Raw genomic sequence first — 23614 nt, forward strand, 5'->3', positions numbered from 1 at the left:
AACCCGAGGAAAAAATTTTCAACTTACCTGATTTACCTGAAAAACTTGACAAGCAAAAAAAAAAAAAAAAAAAAAAAAAAGGAAAATTGTGCAATCTCGAAAATCCTATTTCGGGGGGGGGGGGGGGTTCCCACTTCTTTTATTACCATTTTTTTTTTTTTACTCAGTTACCTTATATTACCCTTATTTGACGATACTGCAACCAAAAGTGGGGGCCAACCGGATTTTTAATGAACATTTCCTATAGAAAAACATGTCTGGAAAAAAGTGAGGGGTAGAGGGCCTGCCCCCCCCCCCCCCCCCGATACTAAGTGCCTGCGTAGTACACAGTAAACATGTCGGATTTTTTTTCTTGCGTGTCAAAAGTTCCTTGAAAAAAAATTGTTTTATTTAATGGACGAAAAAGTGTAATTGATTCAAACAGTTTTTCCAGTATTATATATTTTGCTAATTATAGAGGGGTATATAATAAATTTATCATTATAACAGTAACTTTATCCGAAGTGCCGTATCACATCGAGTTGACAGGCGCGGATCATCAGATCAAACGAGAAATATATGTACATGTGTTTACGAAGCACGAATCTGTTTATTATATTATTTTCTTTGGAAAAGAAAGAGACAAATTAAACATCTTCATTATGTATATATGTTTTAAAGACTTTTCACCATTATAGACCTACGTACCTACCCATCCTCTTCGCTCCCATTGGAGCATTAGGTCAACACAAGACTTCGCCAGTCAGCTCTCTTCTTGGCCATGGTCTCTGCCTCTATTATAAACACATCTTTGGATTTTCTTTAAGGTATTCTAGTAATTCAAGTCAATATCGTAAAATATATTTTAACACGTGATAGCAAGCAAACCAATCAAATTTAATGAATTAGGCTACACAGTAAAACTTGTATAGCTATATAACTGTATCTCACATCCATTCTCAATGATCGTGTAGTGTAGGACAGCGCCGCGAGAATTCCATCGGCATCGAAAGCAAGTTTTTTGACTTGCCTAGATGGCCGAGCGGTCTAGCACGCTGTTCCTGTACTGCTAGGGGACAGATTCCGAAGGTCGAGTGATCAATCCCGTGTTGGGGCGGAAGTGGGTATCCTAATAGAAAGTGATTTTTTTGTGCTTTCTATATATATTGATATATTTTTTTTTACTAAGGGCAGTTATGTTAGTTTAAGAGTTGTTGTAAAATGTGCTTTATGTGACCCCCAAAAATTTAATTAAAAAAACACACACACACACACCCTCACACACCCTCACACACACACACACACCCTCCCTCACACACACACACACACACATGAACTGCCCAAGCTCGAAAATCCTATACGGGGGGGGGGGGGGTCTTCTCTGTAACTTTTCGGTACTTTTTTTTAATTGCTGAACTTTGCCAGTATTCTCCCGCGTACAGCAACAACCAGAAGTCTCTGACGAGACTGTAGCTCTACTGGTTGTATTTATAAAGGAAGATAAAAGTAGCACTTGGACTTGAAACTTTGCAACAGCAATAAACAGAATAATGATCCTTGGTTTAGTCTCTTTTGTGGCAAGATTTATTATTATATCAGACTAAAACTTTAGGAGGAGTAGCCTTTTAAAACAATTTTACAGAAATTTTGATTTAAGTAACCATGGCAACATCATTCAACAAAATCAAAAAACAATAACACCAATTATGTATCTCTGTAGTCTACTTGTATGCCACATTATACTGAAATCAGACAAAAAGTGTAGGAGGAGTAGCGTTTTGAAAGTATTTCAAGAAAATTTCTATTTTTAGTAACCATGGCAACACCGTTCATTGAAATCCAAAACTGGTAGAGAGAATTATGTATCTTTAAGTTAGTGTAGTCTAATTGTGTGCTAAGTTATACTAAAATCAGACCAAAACTGTAGGAGGAGTAGCATTTTGAAGGTATTTCAAGGAAATTTCTATTTTTAGTAACCATGGCAACACTGTTCATCGAAATCCGAAACTGGTACAGAGAATAATGTATCTTAGTGTAGTTTACTTGTGAGCTAAGTAATACTAAAATCAGACCAAAACTGTAGGGGTAGCATTTTGAAGGTATTTCAAGGAAATTTCTATTTTTAGTTACCATGGCAACAATGTTCATCGAAATCAGAAAATCAATATAAAGAATTATGTATCTTAGTGTAGTCTACTTGTTTGCCAAGTTATATTGAAATCAGACCAAAACTGTAAGAGAAGTAGCATTTTGAAAGTATTTCACAGAAATTTCTATTTTTAGTAACCATGGCAACACCGTTCATTGAAATCAAAAACCGATAAACAGAATTACGCATCTTAGTATAGTCTACTTGTGTGCCAAGTTATATTGAAATCAGATAAAAACTGTAGGAGGAGTAGCATTTTGAAAGTATTTCACAGAAATTTCTATTTTTAGTAACCATGGCAACACTGTTCATCGAAATCAAAAACCGATACACAGAATTATGTATCTTAGTGTAGTCTACTTGTGTGCCAAGTTATATTGAAATCAGATCAAAACTGTAGGAGGAGTAGCATTTTGAATGTTTTTCACAGAAATTTCTATTTTTAGTAACCATGGCAACACTGTTCATCGAAATCAAAAACCGATACACAGAATTATGTATCTTAGTGTAGTCTACTTGTGTGCCAAGTTATATTGAAATCAGATCAAAACTGTAGGAGGAGTAGCATTTTGAATGTTTTTCACAGAAATTTCTATTTTTAATAACCATGGCAACACCGTTCATTGAAATCAAAAACACAGAATTATGTATCTTAGTGTAGTCTACTTGTGTGCCAAGTTATACTGAAATCAGACCAAAACTGTAGGAGGAGTAGCATTTTGAAAAATTGTTGACAGACAGACAGACAGACAGACAGACGGACGGACGACGGACACCTTACTATCGCATAAGCTCTTCTGGTCTCTGACCAGTAGAGCTAAAAACGTGGGGAGTGGGGAGGCAAGCAGCTTCCAAGTGAAAATTTCATAGTAAAAACTACATCAAAAACTATTCTCAGAAAAAAATTGGAGGGGCTGTACCCCGAGCCCCCCCCCCCCCACCCCCTTGTACTACGGACGTTTTTCTCCCTCGTTGGTTACACTTAATGCCGTGCCATGTCGTGTAAGTTGTAAGAACTTTGTCTAATTGAAATTTGTCTGTCGTCTGTCGAAAACTTTTCACAACTTCAGCTTCTGCTCCAGAACCACTGTGCTATTTTAAGCCAAACTTGACACAAAGCATCCTGAATCGGGAAAAGGGGATTCATGTTTGTTCAAATGAATGACCACGCTCTCTTTAAAGGGGAGATAATTAAGAATAATTGAAAATTTAATGGCATCCTTTAGAAATCTTCTTCCCAAGTACCACGAGGCGAGAAAAGATGAAACATGTGAAATCTTCTTTACCTACGATATCTTGTAGCTAGAGTCAAGTTTGTTCAAACCATGACCTTTCGGAGTATGGTAGGGCCACAGTGGGCCATCAACTTGAAGTTTTACGTAGATCTATGTAATAATATAGGAAAAATCTTCTTCCCAAGAACAACAAAGTCATCATGGTTAGTCATATTTATATGAAAGCATCCTCAGGAAGTGTAGATTCAAGTTTATTCAAATCATGAGCCTCGGCAGGGGTAGAGCAGAGCCACAGTGGGCAATCAAAAATCTTTAAAAAATTTCTTCTCAAGAACAACAAACCATGATTTATCATATTTATATGGAAACGTCCTCAGGAAGCATAGTTCAACTGTTCAAGTTTATTCAATTCATGATGTACTTCGAGTTGGGGGGGGGGGGGTTACGGTGCGGGCCACAATATATGATCAATGTTTTACACACTGAATAATATATGGGAACAAACAGAAGAATCACTGCGACTCAGTGAGTGTTGTGACCCATGGGTCTCTTGTTTGCTCTCGTTTTTTTTTTCTTCTTTTCTTTTTTTTTATCATAAGGTTATATCAGGGAAATAAACATGATTATAATTATGTTTGCTCACGGCATGTATTCAACCAGTAGAGTATATATAGGCTATGTGATGAATTTCTTTAAACAAAAGGACCTCCCCCCCCCCTCCATTTAAAAAAAAAAATAAATGAATTGTATAAGAAAATTAAAAGCAGTGCCATACAAATAGGTTGGAGTTAAAAATTTAAAAACTTCAAAAGATCCGCGCCTATGTAAACCCAGACCTTTAGCCTTTTCTAAAATGGGAACCAGCAAATAGATATTACCGGAAGTTGTGAAAGTCTCCCTTATAAAACATGTGTAAACCCTGTTCCGGCCTTTTTCTAGAGACGGCCAAAAGAAGCAAATATGCCTGTAAGTGGTGCCGTTTTTATGTTAAATATCTACAAATATTTGGCTATTACATGTCAACTGTTTGAACGAAATCAATCTATGATGTCAACTTTTGCAGTGTGTGATGTTCTGTAGTTCAGTGTTGATCGAAGCGGTATATTTTTTTCGTTTTAAGGGGAGAGGGGGGTGGCCTACATTTAGGTTTTGAATGTTATTACTCTTTTGTCAGTTTAAATGTTTCATATTTGTAATATTAATTATGTATTTTTATGAAAAATTGAGGTGAATTCTAAAAAAATCTGTTGTCAACTGCGCAAAAAGCATATACCACGTGGGCTACAGTAAACAAATATGGCGGCTGTTAACCACGTGTAATGTTCTACAGATTGCACAACAGTATTAAATTTTGCTATATATTTTTAGCAAAAATGCGAAACTTTAAGTAGGTGGTCTTAATTTTAAACGAACTTTGAGAGGTTTCCTTTTCAGATCTTGTAAAACACTTCTTTATAAAGATTTTAGTACCAAAAAATACATAGTCATCCAGCAAAGCACGCAAGTTTGTTTCGGTTGAAGTCGAGCAGGTGCTTGAAAATCAAGTTCAGGACATAATCACTCCCCACTCAAATACAGTATATGGAAAAATCACGCCTTCAATTATAATGAATCTGGTCAATACAGGAAGTTTACAAAAATAGTTTTTCATCTCACAAAAAAATGAATGCGGGTGGTTACGTTCCGATTACTTGTTCGACCCGCGTGGTTTCGACACGAATCCATGTTCGACCCGAGTGGTTTCGTTCCAAAGCAATTAATTGCTTCGGAACGAAATTAATTAACACTTTCAACAGTTTAACATTTTATATTTTCGTCTACATTTTTTTTTATATCGACCACGTATATTTGTGTTAATTATCGTATGTAATTTAATTTGGAGAAACGTACATTGTTTAGACAGTGCATATGTGTTCACGGTACATTTGAAGAAGTATTTGATTATTTTTTATGGAAAACTGTTCAAATATAATTCATTACAAAATCAAATTTATCAACATCCATGCTCCGCGATAGTAGAAAAAAATGTTAGGAAACCTCACTGCATGTTGACTACATATACGGAAACAACTACCTATTGACACGCACATCTCTGAAGCCATACAATATACAGCTACCGAATATCCATTTGTTTACCGCACAGTGTATATCCCTGTATTCAGGTATTGACATGTTGGGATATATATTAGAGTAGGTCGAAACCACTTGGGTCGTAACCACGCGGGTCGAACACGGAATCGGAATGTAACCACCCGACACCCAAAAAAATTCATCTCCAGTCTCGTGCCAAAATTTGGGAATCGAAAGGGGAGATTCAGGAATTATTTTGTGTCAGCCATGTTTTGATGTGAACCTCAACTGAAATACTGTAATGACACCTACAGAATCATGACTTTAGTGTCGACATTTGGTATAAAAGCAGAAGAAAACACAGGCACTTGTTTCGAATATGGGGTCACCCCCTTCTTTTTTCTTTCCACAAGGTACCTAGCTCATTTTTGGGCACCCCTGGCCCGCTTCAAGCTCGTATTTTGTTAATATATCAACCTTCATTAAAATGACATCGTTCACTCCGAGAGACTTTTTCTCTTGTCAAATAAATCATTTCAGATGTCTCTGGTCGAGCCTCTTTATTGTAAACTGCTCATTTATTCATAAAAATTTTACCTAAATTATGAATACATTACTTTAGACGGGATACAGAAACTTAAGAGTGTCGAATTCTAAAATCGCTACACGGTTACTTGGATATGTATATTTTTTCATATTTCAAAGTACAGTATTGTGCCATTAGTGATCGTCCAAATTCAAAATGGCCTCCGCTATTGCGCATCTTGACTGGTAAGGAAAACTTGGAATAAAAAAATAAATAATTCATTTTCTTACCTTAGTATTTTGTTATGTACAGGGACCAACCTAGGGGGTGACTGAGGCGAAATAGTCGCTTTTGAGCTCCAAACTTCGCCGTAATTTATCACGAAAGAGAAGTTTAAGTCGCCTTAACATTTGCTATCCTTTTATTGAAGATCATAAAAAATCTATTAAGAAACGTGGTGGTATCATCACTATTTTATAAATATGGTTTTATTACTGCTGAAATAAGTGAAACAGCAGGGCACTTGCACCTGTTTTGCTACTAATGACCAATGCATCGAATACTCTGTCGGAACTCCTCTAGATTTTACTCTTCCATGTATGAAAAAGTCCATTGTTACAAGTTATACACAACAAGACGCAAAACAGCTGGACAGCTATCGATGTCATGCCAAAGATGTTGGAGATAATGTTAGATCTTTTAATTGTCAAATAATTAATACATGCTGTGAATACAGACATGTATATTTTTACTGTTAAATTGTGGAGTTATTAACTGTTTAAGAAATTACACATGTCTGATAAACATAAGTAGTTCAATTGGCATGCAGTAGTGCATCAAAACTTTATTTAGAAAAAGAATTTAATACATGTATTGATGAATTTTGAAGAGAAAATAACAAAATTATGACTATGCCAAGAGTCTGAAAACCTAACCCTGAGAGGAGAGAAAAACGTGTGAATCATTTAAAAGTTAATTGTGCATACTATGTAAGAAATGAAAAAAAAAGTTTGATAAACAAATTTATCATATTAGAAACTCTTACATTGTCATTGTTTTACATATTTTGCTAGATGTTTATATACCTTGTAATTGGAAAAATATATATATATATATATTTTTTTTAAAGAATCTTTTTTCTTTTTTTTTTAATATTATTTTTACTAGGATGTTTAAATAATACAGAAAAAAATTATTGAAATGTATTTAAGTAATAAACCTTAAAATGTTTTTATTTTCAAAAAGTTTAATAATGATCAATGTGCGCCAAGAAGTCTCCCTAGAATTCAAAACTTCTCCCTACATTTCTCTGAGGGAGAAGTGAAGTCTCCCTAAATTTTGGGTCTAGGTTGGTCCCTGTATGTAGCCTTTTGATCGTAATACTCTTTGTATTCTTCGGGGGATCGACTTGTAAAGACTCTGAATGTAGTCAACCAGGATATGTGTCCACACTCGTCTAATGGCTGTCTCCAGTTCATTTTTGGAGGTGATAATTCTGTCGCCATTTTTCAGTTCTCTTTTGATTCTGAGCCATACGTTCTCTATAATGTTTAAAACGGGACTCTGAGCTGGCCAGAACATAGAGTGAATATTATTTTGTACCTAGAATTCTTGCACTAAACGGGCTCTATGTATGGGTGCATTGTCGTCTTGGAAGATGTAATTATTCTGAGGAAAATGACGCACAATAACCGGCCACAAGTGTTCATCAATGATATCAATATATTTTTGGGCATTTATATTGCCATCTATGACAGTTAGTGTGCCTACACCATTAAAGGTTACACATCCCCATACCATCAAACTGAACTTAAGCGTTGGAGGCTGCGATAAACAACAGGGTAGCCAGTCCTCGCCGACCTTTCTCCAGATAAATACGCGACTGTCAGATCTAATGTCTACTTTACATTCATCACTGAATATTACTCTCTGCCAGTAATTGTCGACAGTTTTGTAACGGTTGCCTCTGCACCAAGAAAGCCGAGCTTTACAATTGACTTCACGAATTTTGATTTCGTTTTCTTACTATTCTCCTAAAATATCCCTGCTTATATAAAGTTCTCTGCACAGTTCGTTTTGAAACAGTAGAAGCTCTATGTTGGTTAAATACGGCAGTGATATCGGACAAACTTCGTTTTCTGTTTTCTTTTACTGACCGCAAAAGTTGTCGTGCATCTCTGTCATCCAGTTTTGCTTGTCTCCCTTTTCTTGGTATATTTTCTATATAACCTCTAGGAGTGAAACGGTTCACCGTGGTATCGATTCACCGCGGTATTTTTTCTCGGTTTGATGCACGGTGCAAAATCTCTAATTTTCGGTTCGGTTCATTTTTCGTTCGGGATCGTTATTCAGTCGGGTTTGGCATAAGGTAAAACACGTTACTCATTATAAATAAGTATTGAAAACGTAATTTTTTTATGACTGATAGCTTGTAAAATAATTTTTGACAGTCAAATAATTTTAATCAATTTCTTCTAGTCAATTTGCAAATAAAATTTGTAAAATATGTGACCAGATTTAGAAAAAGAAAGCATAAAACAACGTTGAATTTGTTTCCTTCTATCAAAATGTATTGTATCGAAAATAAGCGAACGGAGACAAAATTACACAATACGTATCGAACCATGAAGGAGATGTATCGTTTCACCCCTAATAACCTCGCTTCTGAAAACGATCTATCACCAATGTTATTGTTGTTCGGGGTATTCCCAATCTATGAGATATTTCTTGCTGTTTCAGTCCCGTTTGATACAAAGAAACAACCACTTTTTTGACATCTTTACTTTACTCTTTTCGAGCAGAAGCCATATTGTTTACATTGACAATATACGCAGCAGACGAGAATTTGTGACATGTAAATTTGTCACGTGATAGTCATGAGGACATTCTTAAAATAGCATCATTTTCACCGACAACAGTACCTTTGTTTATTTATAGTATGCAGATAAAGTTGTGCTAAAACATAAAAAATACGCAATGCACGCGACTTTGGACGATCACTAATGGCACAATACTGTACATATATTATCAAAAAACTTGTCTAAAAATGTAACATATATATGTATTGTTCATACCTGTACAATAATTAGCGTCACGACACCACTAAATACCCATTATTTTCTGTGGCTGTGTATAGACGGTAATTACCATGTCCACAGCTGTTCTCGCCTATTGTGGCTCATTTTTGATGGCTTGTAGTTAAAAATGTCTTTTCAATGCACATTGTTTAATTATGGTGTATTATCATTTAATTACTAAGTTAGCAAATGGTTTCCAAATCAGACAAACATACATTTAGAAATGCTGCTACCTTTTCAAAAGTGGAAAATATGAAAAATAAATAACATTTAAAAAATGTTAATTTCAGTGTGTGGAGTAAATTGAGCGTATATGGGGAAATAGGGGTGCAACGATACACTAACCTCACAATACGATACGTATCATGGTATTCCAGACCTGTTTACTCTTACGATTTCGCCGTATTTTGTACAGATTTGGAGTCCAAAATACGTCTCACGTTTTGCTATTATGAAAATACGGAAATTGGAAATTCGTTTGTTTGGATTTTAGCAGTTAATTTTAATCTGTCTCAGTTTGACACCTTTTAATCGCTAAAAATGAGAGATTTCAAACACTAAAGTGATGTCAGGTTGCTAAAACCCAATGACAGAAACCCCTCGAAAGAAAGCAAATTATGATGTTTTTCTTTGTTATTAAACCATGTTTTGGTAATCAGAAATGCACATGTAGTTGTTTTCTAATAATATATGTAAAATCGAGGGAAAGTGAAAGCTTACGGGCAAATGCCAAATCTCACTGACAAATCTAATAAAAAAAAGTGAGAGAAAACAATATGGGTAAACAGGTCTAGTATTCAGTTCACGATACGATACGTATCACGATACATGACAAGGTTAAAAAGTCTTTCAAGTTTGTCATCATATTTTTTTTAAAACTTGACAGGGTTATACAAAATGTTTGTATTTTTTAATAATAATAATTAAAATAACATTTTGTTAACTTGAATTGGATTGTTATGTAGATCTTTTGAGTTGTGACAACATTCTAAACCAATGATGAACATTTACAGGGAACTACGGGGACCTTTCCTAATAATCTCCATTTTAAAATGGAATGAAAAAGGAAGACATTCATTCTTTTATTCCTTTAATTAACGTAAAAAACCCAATTGTTATATTTCTCATGTTAATACGTTTTAGTCAACAAGACAGCGAATTTTCATCAAAATACACACGTGATGGAATATTCATCAAAATACACACGTGATGGAATATTGTGTATTACCAAAGAATACGTTTAGATCTAAAGGGTTTATCATTTGTCTTAACATCTTTAACTTATAATCACATCAAGTCCTTCTCCATGTTAAATCTGAGGTCTCTAAGATGCTGGAGATAAGTTTAACTGCCGTAAATGCGTTATCGGCGACCTCACGTTTTGCGCAGAAGCCATTTTGAAATAGTAAAGAAGGAAATAAAATGGTCAAAACGGATAATTCTGGGCCGATTGAACCGAACCGCGATATCAGTTTAGCGTATCCAGGAATTGAACCGTGGAAAAATATACAGCGATGTACTGTCAAACGGTTAATCGTTGCACCCTTATTTGGAAAACAACCAACATATTCAATCTGTTATTTCATTTCAAGGATATGTTTAAAGGAAGAATATAGATTTGACCTTGATTCATACCTGTTTAATTTTTTTTGTTTTAGCTCGCTAAAGATTTACTGCATCCCTCTTTGGAGGAGGAAAAGAGAACATGCAAATTAAAGAGATTGGTACAGAGTCCAAACAGCTACTTCATGGATGTTAAATGTCCAGGTAAGAGTGATAGACAGAGTTTTAAGCAGCAGATTATTAGATATGTGTGAAAGATGTCACAATCTTAGGTACTTGGAAAAAAAATACCTATATTTTCCAGGTCTTCAGCTGAAATTGTCAGAATTTTGCTTTTTCTGGTATTTTAGTCACTTCTAGCTTCAAAATGTACTGGTGAATTGTTATTTAGAAACTGCAAAACACATTTCCTACCAGGTAAAACAAACCTCCAAGGGTAGCATTTCTGTCTGGTATTTAGGGGTTTTTCTTGCTGAGAGATGCTGACTATGATGATACTTGTTGTACATCTTTCGGGTCTGACATGATTCTGAAGTCAAACAAACACTGAAGTCAGCTGTTAATTTCTGTCAAGTTAATCAGAGGATAATGGTTAAATTGTCAAAATAATTTAAATTTAGAATTTTAGATGGTTCAGTTCAATGGCAGTTCACTCTATCAACACCTCAGCCCATACCTTCAACACTGACGTACAGAACTTTCTGTTTTTGGTCAAGTTTGCAAAAAAAACAAATATATATATATATATATATATATATATATATATATATATATATGTATATATATATATATATATATAGGATCTCCCATGATTTGTAGTTGGATATGATTTTTATCCAACGAGTGGTGTGTTTTTTGCCTTGGCTAGGGGATAAAAACACACAACGAGTTGGATAAAAGTCATATCCAACTACAAATCATGGGAGATTCTTTTTATCCCATGTTTAATACTTCACAACCAATGTTTTACACTGTTTTATATAGGACTCCACTTTATTTTACTTCATCGCGCTAACGCAAAAACCATTATGACATCACAACTGTGGATTATGAAAAATTTATCCAATGAGTCATATCCACGGGATAAAGGGGTAAACATGGGATAAATATATATATATATGGTATATAAAAACAAAATATAAAAAAGCATTTAAAATTTGAGTTTTTAGATCACCTGAGCCGAAGGCTTAAACTAGCTTTTCTGATCAAAATTTGTCCGTTGTCTGTCATTGTCGTAAGCTTTTTACAATTTCATCTTCTGCTGCAGAACCACATTGGAAAACATAGGAAAAATCTTCTTCTCAAGAACAGCAAAGCCAGGATCGGTCAAATTTATATGAAAGCATCCTTAGGTAGTGTAGATTCAAGTCTGTTTAAATCATGACCCCCAGGTTAGGGTGAGGCCACAATGGGCAATCAGAGTTTTACATAGGACTACATAGGAAAATCTTTAAGAATCTTCCTCTCAAAAGCAGCAGAGCCATGATTAGTCATATTTATATGGAAGCATCAACAGGTAATATAGATTCAAATTTGCTCAAATCATGACCCCAGGGGTAGTGTGGGCCCACAATGGGCAATCAAAGTTTTACCAGTGAGCAAAACTAACACCTGTCCAATGGTTTGAATCTATCTCAAATTGAATTGGGCTACCCTGATCTGAATTGAAACAGACTGAATTGGGCCATCATTAAAAATATCTTTGTTTCCCCTAACCCGACCCTAAAATCTCAAGTTGGGTAGGTAGGTAGGTAAATTATTTTCTTTTTTTTCTGACAGCAGTTTTGAAAATACATTCTGAAAAATTGAATAATACCTTTATTAAGGAGGTTGGATCCTGCCATCAAAAGTAATGAGAATTTGTTATCAAGTATATTTTTAGAATTTATACACATAGCTTTATTAAAAATCAAAACAAAAAATGGGGGTCAATGCGCTTCTTTTGGCGCTACAGAGCATTTAGTTTGACCTTTTTGCACTGTAAATACGTCTTACACATAAATCAATTTTTAAAGTTTTTCCTTCAATATTTTTTGTTCAAATAAATTATGGTGAACAAACACAGTCTTATTTCATCTTAAATAGACACATTAAAATTTGTAACAACGAAGAAATTTTTGAATTACTCCGCATGTTCAATTATTTGACCTTTTTGCACTCAAACATTTTCATTTTTCTGGTATTAAAATTTAACAAGCAAAAATAATCATTTGAAAGTAATGACATTTTACTGAATTTAAGAAGAATGATTACCGTAAGTTTTGGAAGATAAGACGATACTTTTTTCTCAGAACCGCTGGGGTCGTCCTATTTAACAAATCGACCTATCTAAGGCTCAAGTTTACGAAAAATGCCTCCAAATCAGTAAAATTTACGTCAATTTTAAAGCAAATCTGTGCCATTTTCGTATTTTTTAAAATTATTTTAAAATAATAAACAATAAAGAATTAAATATTTATTCCATTGATTTCTTACAAAATAAGTTCCATTAAATATCCGTCGATGTACAAAAAAAAACTTATTACCGGTATATCATCTAGTAATTAATGTCTCAAAGTATATTTACAACATGCTGTGTCCATCTTGTGAAGTTGGAAGTCGCAATCGTTTACTAAAAAGAAAACCGCAGCCGTATCAAAATTTAAAATACGGAAGAGTTTTCACAATCGCAATTGTAATCTTTTTTTTTTACCATTTATTTGTAACGATTAATTGAAATAGTATGCCTAAATATTTGTTCATTGTCTTGTGATATTTATTTAAATGTAAAATGCGTGAAGTAAATTGTTGCCAGTAAATTCCTAAATTTATTTACCAAATATACCGCTAGTAATAACTATTTTGTTTTATATCTTGATTAATTATAATAAAACGAACTTATCTTGAATATACTATTATACATTTTTGGAAGATATAAATTCATTTATTCACGATACGTTATTTTTTATTCACAGTTTTTTTGTTTTTGTTTTACAAAATAAATATTTTTTTAATGATAGTATTAAAAGCTTCCTCGTACCCAAGGGGTACACTGAATTATACAAAGATTGGCTTCTTATAGAATTTTAATTGTCTGACAGATAAAGGGATATACACTGTGTACACAAAGGTGTTAACACCTGTGTTGGTTAGAACACCTGCGGGGCATGATTGACAGATCCACATGCCGTTACAGGGGTATTAGTGCTATACATCATCGAACAAACAAAACTGTGAAATTCTTGATGACTGTTAAATTGGGAATGTACTCTCAATTAAATTTATTTTTTACAACAATATCACAGGCCAAATTATAGCATGTTAATATGATTAATTTCATTTGCACATTGTTACATGTAATAGTCATTTGCGTGTTTTAGCAAATCCCTGGACAAGAAAATATATAAAAATGGCGGTCATCGAAGTTGATTTTTTACCCCGGTAAATAATGTCGGAATAAAAGAATGATTCCACGATGTTCTAAAATGGAATGATTATTGTTTGATTTCGGGTATTTCCCTAATTATAGCTGTTTTATACTACCGTATTTATGTGTTTAACGACAGAGTCAAACTACGACGGCGTTGAACAGGCAAGTTGGAGAAAATACGTTATGTCACAGTTCAAGGAAGTTTAAACTACGTTTGTATAAAACATTATTAAAATACTGTACTCATAAAAATACTAGTTTATTTTCTCAATACGTTAATATCACGAGTTAAGTTAAAGAGGTTTACATGTTCTGATACGTAGTATCTACGTAAGAATCTCTAGAAATCGATAAACAAAGCCTCGTCCTATCTTCCGAATTCGTCCTATCTAAGGATTTTTTAAAAATTACGGCTGAAAAGGAGCCTTTCGACCTATACACCCCATCGACATATACCCCAAAATTTACGGTAAAAGTATCGTATATATTCAGAAAAGAAAATTAAAAGTGGGGGTCTGTGATGTTAATTTTTAGATATTACTAAAATAGTGCTAATTTTAAGCTTAAATTAGGGCTATTTTTTTCTTCATTTCCACAATATATTTGCTATATTTATCAAATATGATGATAGAATTCATGACAGTTTTTTTAATAGATAATTTAGGACCAGTATAAAACAGTTCACTTCACAAAAGAACTATGTGTGCAGACTACATGTAAAAATAGGAATCCAAACTTAACATACTTTTAATTCTTCGAAAGAGAAAAAATGATCATTTTCTTCTAAAAAACCTTCCGCCACAAAATATAGTTCCTCACTTAATGCTTTTGGTATGGAATTTAATCATGGAGTTTTAACTGAATATAGTTAAATTGGCATTGTAGAATCCAAATTTATTGTAAGAATTAAAACATTATGCAGAATTTTTGAAATATAGGTTAAGATAAGAATCTGCTCAAAAGCTCAGGAGCGAACCTCGTTAATAAGAAATAACAAAAGAAACCGATTTTTAAACCGAATATCATACAAATGAAGCAACATGTAGGCTGCATTAATTCACAAAGATTATTCATTTGAACTTATGAAATATCTCAGGCCAGCGTATATTTATTGAAATCAAATATTTACAAAAAGACAAGATTCGCAAATACATGTACTCAACCATCGGACATCCGAGTATATTTTTCATTTTTATGGCATCGAGCTCTTGAGCTCGAATGCCATGTAGTGGGCGACCAAACTTTTACGTGACCGAATGTGTCAGTCCATGCATCCGCAAAAGAAAATAGCAATAACAATGCATCGATTTCTTTGAAAATATTCACAGTGAATTATAGCTTGAAAATAAAATTGCACCAATTATATCTACAAATAATTTGTATACCCTGTTTTAATTTTTATTTTCACACAAGAAAGACGTGACAGTTCTTGCGCATGAATTTCTAAAGAAAGGCTGTGTTGAATGACATGAATAACATTTACGAAGGAGAACCATGAAAACACAAACAACTTATATTAATAGGCGGTAAAATAACCACAATATTAAATTAACACGAATGCTAGAAGACTAATAGGATTGAAATTCCAAATGTAAACCTTACTTTTACAATCTTATAACCAATTTTATCATAAAACTGAAGTTATTACTGTATTTCACCATTTCTTCCATATCACATTTTACAGTATAGGCCTACCATGCCCGATCATATCCCGATCGTAGTCGCAACAGAGCGAGTTACGGTTGTTGTTTAGATGCACTAAAACAATGCTTAGACATTGACAATTAGAAAAATATTCATATAAATTCATTAAATCCTTGATATTTCTTTAATTGACTGAAAAAAGACGAATTTGATATCCAGCATGAACATGTCCAGTCAATTCGAACCCTGCTCTATTCGGACCATGGCATAATGCACCACACTGTAAATTTGATATTTTGTTTAAAACTTAACATTTTTATTAGTCAATCATTTGACCTACTGCTATCTTTAAATTAAAAAAATTTAAAATGTTTTGAAATTGTTTTTCGTGTTCGATGCCATTGTAGCCTTTCAGGCTTTTGATTCAAACCTATCATCTTCGAGTTCTTACACAGGCAAAATGTCAAGGGCCTCGAGTGGCGCAGTGATTCCAGTGTTTCGTTTTGGAGTCCCAACGTAATTCAGGAGCTTATTCTAAATCACAGGTCCCGACGTGGGACTTGAAGACTGGTCAGTCGAATGAGACCGTAAAAAACCTAGGTCCAGTGTCGCAGTATACATGTAGATGTTGGCACGAAGAAGATCCCTTACTGATGCTTAATGATCAATGGCCATAAGCACCGAGTAAAAGTCATAATTAATACTTAAGAAAAATACACTGTACGTCTCAGGAGTCAATTTTAAAGATTTCAACACTATTTGGAAAGAGTGTACATGTATAAACAATATTTTATCTAACTAAACCATATCTAAAATGATAAAAGTTTCATATATCTAATGTTATAGTCACAAAGTTTACCCTATAAATAAAAGGAATGAAGAAACGACATCTGAATTATATTTATCAAGATAAAATAAGTATACAAAGACATGTTTACAACTCCTGTGGCCCTATATAGTAAAAATAGGATCAATAGGAACTGCTTATTAGATCGAAACGAATGAAATGCAGTGAAATTTATTGATATGCATACACAAGGTGGGCCCCTCATCTGCTCATGAGGCAGCCTTTGCCATGCTTACTACTATGTTACTACGTACGTTAATTTTAGAAGACACATTTGTAAATACAGTGGTTCCCGTTTTATCGAATAGTCAAGTTGTCAGCCTAGTTTTATCCGAATAGCCGAAAATTAGAATAGCCGATTGCTCCATACCGAGTCCAAAGATAGATGTATAGAGCTACATGTATTGATAATACATCGTAGCTAGCAAATTTCAAGCTTGCACTTTCGTTTTCTTTTGACATGTTTACTTAATGACTTTACTAAAAATAATTTATTTCACTTACTTATGAATTTAATATGAAATTTTTTTTCAAATAAATTGACGTATAGAATATATTCTTTGATAGTTATTGCCATCTTTCTTCAGCACATGTTTACATTCCTTCTTCGACGGTCGCCATTTTGGAAACGGAAGTAGACTAAATGCTTGACTAATAACCGTAAACTATTTTTCCCTGGATAGATTGTAAATTAAAAATAAACAAAAATATTAAATATATGTAATTGTTTCCTTTTGATTTGTTACTTTAATACGGTTACATATTTTATACTGTGTGTGAGTTTACCAGTCTCGTTCTTGTCTGCTGAAGAGAGATTTTGAGAGCCATGTGGAGAAAGATGGTATGAATTTTGAGACGTATTTTTATAGAACGAGCCATTTGTGATTTTTACCATAAATTTTGCACTGAAAAGTGAATAAATATTAAGCCAATTGACCAAGTTAAACGATTGAATAGGTTTATTTCATTATCCAAGCAAATTGTCATACACAAGCTAATCAGTTCAATAATTAAAATTTCACACCGAAAAAAATTGCAAATAATTGTCATAATTAACAAGTGCATCATTGAACCCAAGCTGATCACCACAACTGTAATCAAAACATATCTATTTACTATGCCCACTATTGACACAGGTAAGGTGCCTGTGTGCATCCAGGCGTAACTAATCCCCTCATTGTCGTTCTCAAGCCAGTCAAGGTAATTGGTGTCAAACTGTGTAAACAAAGGCTTCACATACGAAGTTGGAGGTGTGAACAAGGTGCTGATTATCAAAAAACACTATGACAGTCCAAATTTTTGTATCGGATAAAACGAAATTCCAGTATTTTCTCATCAGAATATCAGGTGAAATTATTAATAAATATATAAGAAATGGTTTTGTGCTCTGATATTATATTGAAATAGCCGAAATATTCGTTAAACCACTATCCGATAAAATGGAAGCCACTGTACCATCTTAACACTCCTTAGTCATGGTATACTTAATTCACGATATGTTTCAAGAGTGTAGGATTCTTATAAGTTAAAGATATATCATAAGATTGATACGTCGCCGTTGTTATTTTATTACATGAACTAACCCTCTGTGGCCACATGTTGTGGGCGCCAAAGGAGAGTAAAACAAAAGCCGTTGTTCTGATAAAAACGGATTTTGATGAAATTTTATTTTATAAAGTTGATAAACAATAAAAAAAAACTTATTTAAATAATCTTATTAAAAAAAACTTTTCACTCGGCACAATTTAAGTGGTTCGGTCGCATTAGGGGAAACAAAGGTATATTTTATTTTGGCCTTGTCTATTTCAATTTTGGCCACGGGTAAAATGAGATTGAACAAGAATGACCATTTTTATTTTTAACATGTAATTATAAACAAGATAATTTTGAAAAAAAATAATTTAATACTTTTATATTTTGTGTTAGAAGAATTGTGGTTAAATCTCGTTACGTATTAATTTATGACATTGTGCATCATTCAATGAATTGGCAGTTTACTATGCTGGCTGTTTGTGTATATCCAGCATGCTACAAATCCCAACTGCGGGAAGCACGGCATTAAATCACAAATTGAATAAACAAAAGACAACCAAAAAAATTGAAAATAAAACAATGAATCCAAAAAAAAGGGAGAGCTACAAAGTTAAAATTATTAGAGTTGGTGTCTTTCATAAATATTAGCTGGTCTGCAGAGTGAAGTTCATATACGACGAGTCTGAATAATGGTACAGTTTTTTTGGTGTGAAATGCACGAAAACTGATTATATTTAATTTTCACTAGGTAATAATGAAAATATAGCAGATACTTCAAGGAACCTATATACTTAGTATATAAGTCCCTGATACTTCAACAAGAATATAAATGAATAAATAAAAAAATAACAAATTTATTAACAAAAACAAGTGCACATTTTTTTCAAGTTTACTTTCTGTGGACAGTCCCATTTGTCTACGGTCTATCCCAATTTAAAATGAGGTAGTCCAATGGGCTATTTCATTCTCCAGGTTTTACATAGGGATACATAAGAAAATTCTTTAAAAATCTTTTTCAAGAACAGCAAAGCGAGGATTAGTCATATTCTCGGTTAATGTACATTCAAGGTTGTTCAAATCATGTGGGGGGGGGGGGGGGGGGGGTCCTGGGGCATTGAAATATCTTGCATGTGTTGTCAGGCCCATAACTTTTATTTGGTTTCAAGTTTTTGCAAGAAATTTTTCCACACATTGGTATATTGCTAGACAGTGAACTTATCTACGTGTATTTGTTATTATTAAGGTAAAAGCCATGAAAAATGGAGAGTTTATTTTCAGGGCTCTCGATTCTCTATAATTGGGGCCGTTGAACGGCCCCGTTCCAAATGCAAAAAAGGTACCTTTTTTCCCAAAAGAAAGGTGTAAAATTGCCAATTTTCTGTTGCAAAATATTTTTTTAAAAAAATCAAATTCAATGAAACTTAATCGCCAAAAGGCAAACACTTACAAGTGAAAGTGAAACAAATAGGTTCAATGTACGACTGTATTAATTAGTTCACATCATATATATATATTCGTAAACTGGTTCAGGGAACCAGGTTATTGTTATAACGCACTTGGGTAACAATGAGCCATAATGAGAAGTATTATGTCTGACTCAATAAAATTGACAAGAAAACATCACCTAGGTACCATAAAATAGACATTTTATTTAAACAACAGTAAGCTGCGCCTAGCACCATGTGCGCCAGTCAGTTTCCCGCTTAATCTGAAAACCATGATGACCATGTGATCAAGGAAATTTGGGAGGACTAGCGACTGTCACTCAGAAAAACAAATAACCACAATTTCAACATTCAAAGTTAGTAATGAGCAAAGCCAATGTACTTCCATAAATTTCCTATCCATATTTGTTCTGTTTAACACTTTATTCAAAACCAGAATTGATGACAAAATGCTAGAAAAGCAAAATTTGAGTTTTTTCTTTTTGAATGTTGGATTTCCCAATTTTCCCAAAATGATGGTAATTTCCCAATTTGAACGGCCCGGGCCCCAGTCCCAAAAAGTGGTGTGAGAGCCCTGATTTTATTAAAAGAAATTTGAATTTTACAAGTGAAGTAACACCTTTCACCTCCCATGTTGCTGTTTGAATTTACCTTGTCAGCATTAATTAGTGACACAGATGAAATGCATAAACAATCCTCTTATATTGGTAAATTCAAAACACACATATCCGGGGTAGAAGAATTAAGGTGGTAATAGAAATATGAGGAAAATAAGTCGCATTAATGAAAATAAGTTTAGCCCACCCCTCGGGCCTGAGGAGGACAGGGACCGTGAAATTCAAAATCTTTGTACCCCTTCACCCATAGATGTTATATACAGGAAATTGTTGAAATTGGTTCAGAGGTTCCAGAGAAGTTGAAAATGTTCAAATGATGAACAATATTGGACAAAAACAGATAGTAAAAGGTCATGCACTTGAGTGACTCAGGTGACCTTATAATTTTATGGCTAAAGCTTAGGTTTATAAGCAAACAAAATTACTTTAATACAAACCAATGGACAGTCCCAGATTAACATCCCCAACTTAAGCAAAAGTGGAGGACAAAATGTTGGTCAGAACAGTTGACAATAATAAAAATATTTTTGTAAGTATTTAGGATTATCAATTTTAGCTTGGTTTATGACAGATAAAACAGCCTCGAAATACTGGCAAAATTGACTTTGCCATTTGTTTTTTGAATGATCGCCTGCTTCTAAGCTGGTTAATTAATTGATTCCTTACTACAATTCACAAAATCAATAATATTAACGAACTATAATTTAATATGGCTGGAAATACAAAAACAGTGGCACAAGTTTAATTTCTAACATAAGCTGTCAGTGATGATACTTGTTGAACATCTGTTAACATAAGCTGTCAGTGATGATACTTGTTGAACATCTGTTAACATAAGCTGTCAGTGATGATACTTGTTAAATATCTGTTTACAAAAAGCTGGCAGTGATGATACTTGTAAAGCATCTTTTAACAAAAGCTGGCAGTGATGATACTTGTTAAACATCTGTTAACATAAGCTGGCAGTGACGATACTTGTAAAACATCTGTTAACATAAGCTGGCAGTGATGATACTTGTTCAACATCTGTTAACATAAGCTGTCAGTGATGATACTTGTAAAACATCTGTTAACATAAGCTGGCAGTGATCATACTTGTTAAACATCTGTTTACATAAGCTGGCAGTGATGATATTTGTTGTACATCTTTCGGGTCTGAACTGATTCTGAAGTCAAACAAACACTGAAGTCGGCTTTTAAATACCTATTAAGAAGATAGTTGAAATCTGAATTTAGAACAGCTGCTATATAATTTCTATATGGTTTGGCAGGTTTGATTGCGGTACATTGGATCAAATATATGGATAATGTTTTGATATTGGTTGCAGGTTGTTACAAGATCACCACAGTATTCAGTCATGCTCAGACGGTGGTTTTATGTGTGGGATGTTCCACAGTACTGTGTCAACCCACAGGAGGAAAGGCCCGACTCACAGAGGGTAAGTGGTCAAGGAATTGTTATTTCTAAAGAAGAAAAAGCCAGACTTAAGAGAACCATTGATCAAGAAAGATTGAAAAGTGTCCCAACTTGTACAAGATCAGTTAAGCATGAAGATTAAACAAGAAATTGTGTGAAGGCAAGTTGTGGAGCTATAAATGATGTCACACATTCTAAATGTTAGATTGCACACATCTGTGAAAACACATTTAAGTGCAGGAATGTAATTTAATGCATATGTTTATAATCTTCAGCCAATACTGATTATTTTTTTGTTGTGATTTGTATTTTGAATTTCTTTGTAGGCTGCTCCTTCCGTAAGAAGTCACACTAGATTGACATTATTTATATTGGCTGTGTGAGAATGAGAGGCTGAGGAGGAGGGGTTGGCACGGTAACTGCCGTCAGAATTTGGACTTTGTGATACTCTCTATTCCCTGGACAGCATGGACTGTGTGCATAATTTATTTCTCATCAACAAACCTGGGTGGTACATCATATGATTTATCTGACAGGATTCTTAGTAAACACCCAGGATATACTCTACTACTGTACTTGTACACTCTTTTTTGTGATAGTTGCTATGTTAGAGTGCTAATTGTTGCTATCTTTTTTTTTTTAACAAAACCACTTTGATAAATAATAAATTTTAGGGTATCACAAACTCCAGATAGTGTTTTAGTTATTTTTTCTTGATCCTAAAGGCCTGTAGTACAGTACAGGTTGTTAATTTACCGGTAGTAGCAGGCTATCTGAAGCATTAGTTGGCTTGAACATAAATCTGCAAAGAAATTGTATCTAGTAGGAAACGAGACAAAACTTGCAAAAGGGTGAAAATGAGTATACATGAGGTGTGAAAAGTAACAGGTGTCTACTTTATTATATTTGGCTGTGTATTCTTTTTTAGGTCACCTGAGTCACTCAGGTGACCTATTGCTATCTGTTTTTGTCCTTTGCCGTGCGTTGTTTGTAAACTTTTCACATTTTCCACCTCTTCTCAAAAACCACTGCGCCAATTTCAACCAAACTTGCCACAAAGTATCCCGAGGTAAAGGTGATTCAAGTTTGATCAAATGAAGGGACACGCCTTCTTCCAAGGGGAGATAATTAAGAATTAGTGAAAAATTAATGGCATCTTTTAAAAATCTCCTTCTCAAGAACCACTGTACCAGGTAAGATGAATCCTCAGGTAGTAGACTCAAGTTTGTTAAAATCATAACCTCCAGGGGTATGGTGGGGCCACAATGGACGATCAAAGTTTACATAGGAAAACATAGGAAAAATCTTTAAAAATTTTCTTTTCCAGAACCACTGGGCAAAGAAAGATGAAACTTGTATGGAAACATCTTCAGGTAATGAAGATTCAAAGTTGTTAAAATCATGATCCCCTGGGGTAGGGTGGGGCCACAATGGACAATGAAAGTTTTACATTGGAATGCATATAGGAAAAATCTTGAAAAAATTCTTTTCTCAAGAACATCAAAGCCATGATTGGTTATATATACATGGAAGCATCCTCAGGTTGTATAGGTTCAAGTTTGTTCAAATCATGACTCTGGGGATAGGGTTGGGCCACAATGGACAGTCAAGGATTTACATATGAATATATGGGAAAAATCTTTAACAATCTTCTCAAGAATAGGAAAGCCATGATTTGTCTTATTTATATGGAAGCATTCTTGGGTAATGTTAATTCAAATTTGCCCAAATCATGACCCCCTGAGGTAGGAAGGGGACACAACAGATGATCAAAGTTTTAGTTAGGAATATATAGGAAAGATCATTTAAAAATCTCAAGAACAACAAAGCCATGATTAGTGATTTTAATACAGAAGCACCTTCAGGAACTAGTAGTGTAGATTCAAGATTGTTCAAATCATTACTCCGTGGGGTAGGGTGGGGCCATAGTAGAAAATAAAACATAGGAAAAAAATCTAAAAAAAAAAGGGGGGGGGCAGATCAGAACTTATTAGCAATTCTCTGAAACCACTTAAACTTCTTTGCCACGCATGGTCATCGATTTGATGAAACTTTGCCCATTATTACATCTTGACACCAGAAACATATATCAAATAAAATTTC

General features: G+C 34.0%; 1 protein-coding gene across 1 annotated transcript; it reads left to right on the forward strand.

Moving 5' to 3' along the window:
• The first annotated feature begins 4236 nt into the window (after nt 1-4236).
• Nucleotides 4237-22201, forward strand: LOC133193493 (small ribosomal subunit protein eS27-like). Its single transcript, XM_061329465.1, has 4 exons — nt 4237-4329; nt 10695-10803; nt 21423-21533; nt 21838-22201. Exons 1-4 carry the CDS (start codon nt 4324-4326, stop codon nt 21864-21866), a joined length of 255 nt encoding a protein of 84 aa, XP_061185449.1. The 5' UTR covers nt 4237-4323; the 3' UTR covers nt 21867-22201.
• Nucleotides 22202-23614: the final 1413 nt, after the last annotated feature.

Source organism: Saccostrea echinata, unplaced genomic scaffold, assembly GCF_033153115.1.
Source record: "Saccostrea echinata isolate AGI-Se365-2 ecotype Australia unplaced genomic scaffold, CSIRO_AGI_Sech_v1 ptg000027l, whole genome shotgun sequence".
Lineage (NCBI taxonomy): Eukaryota > Metazoa > Mollusca > Bivalvia > Ostreida > Ostreidae > Saccostrea > Saccostrea echinata.

Excerpts from the sequence above, each read along its gene's own strand:
- LOC133193493 (XM_061329465.1), top strand. Across the intron at positions 10,804-21,422 it reads CATGGATGTTAAATGTCCAG|GTTGTTACAAGATCACCACA; the intron begins GTAAGAGTGATA and ends TATTGGTTGCAG. Across the intron at positions 21,534-21,837 it reads AAAGGCCCGACTCACAGAGG|GCTGCTCCTTCCGTAAGAAG; the intron begins GTAAGTGGTCAA and ends ATTTCTTTGTAG.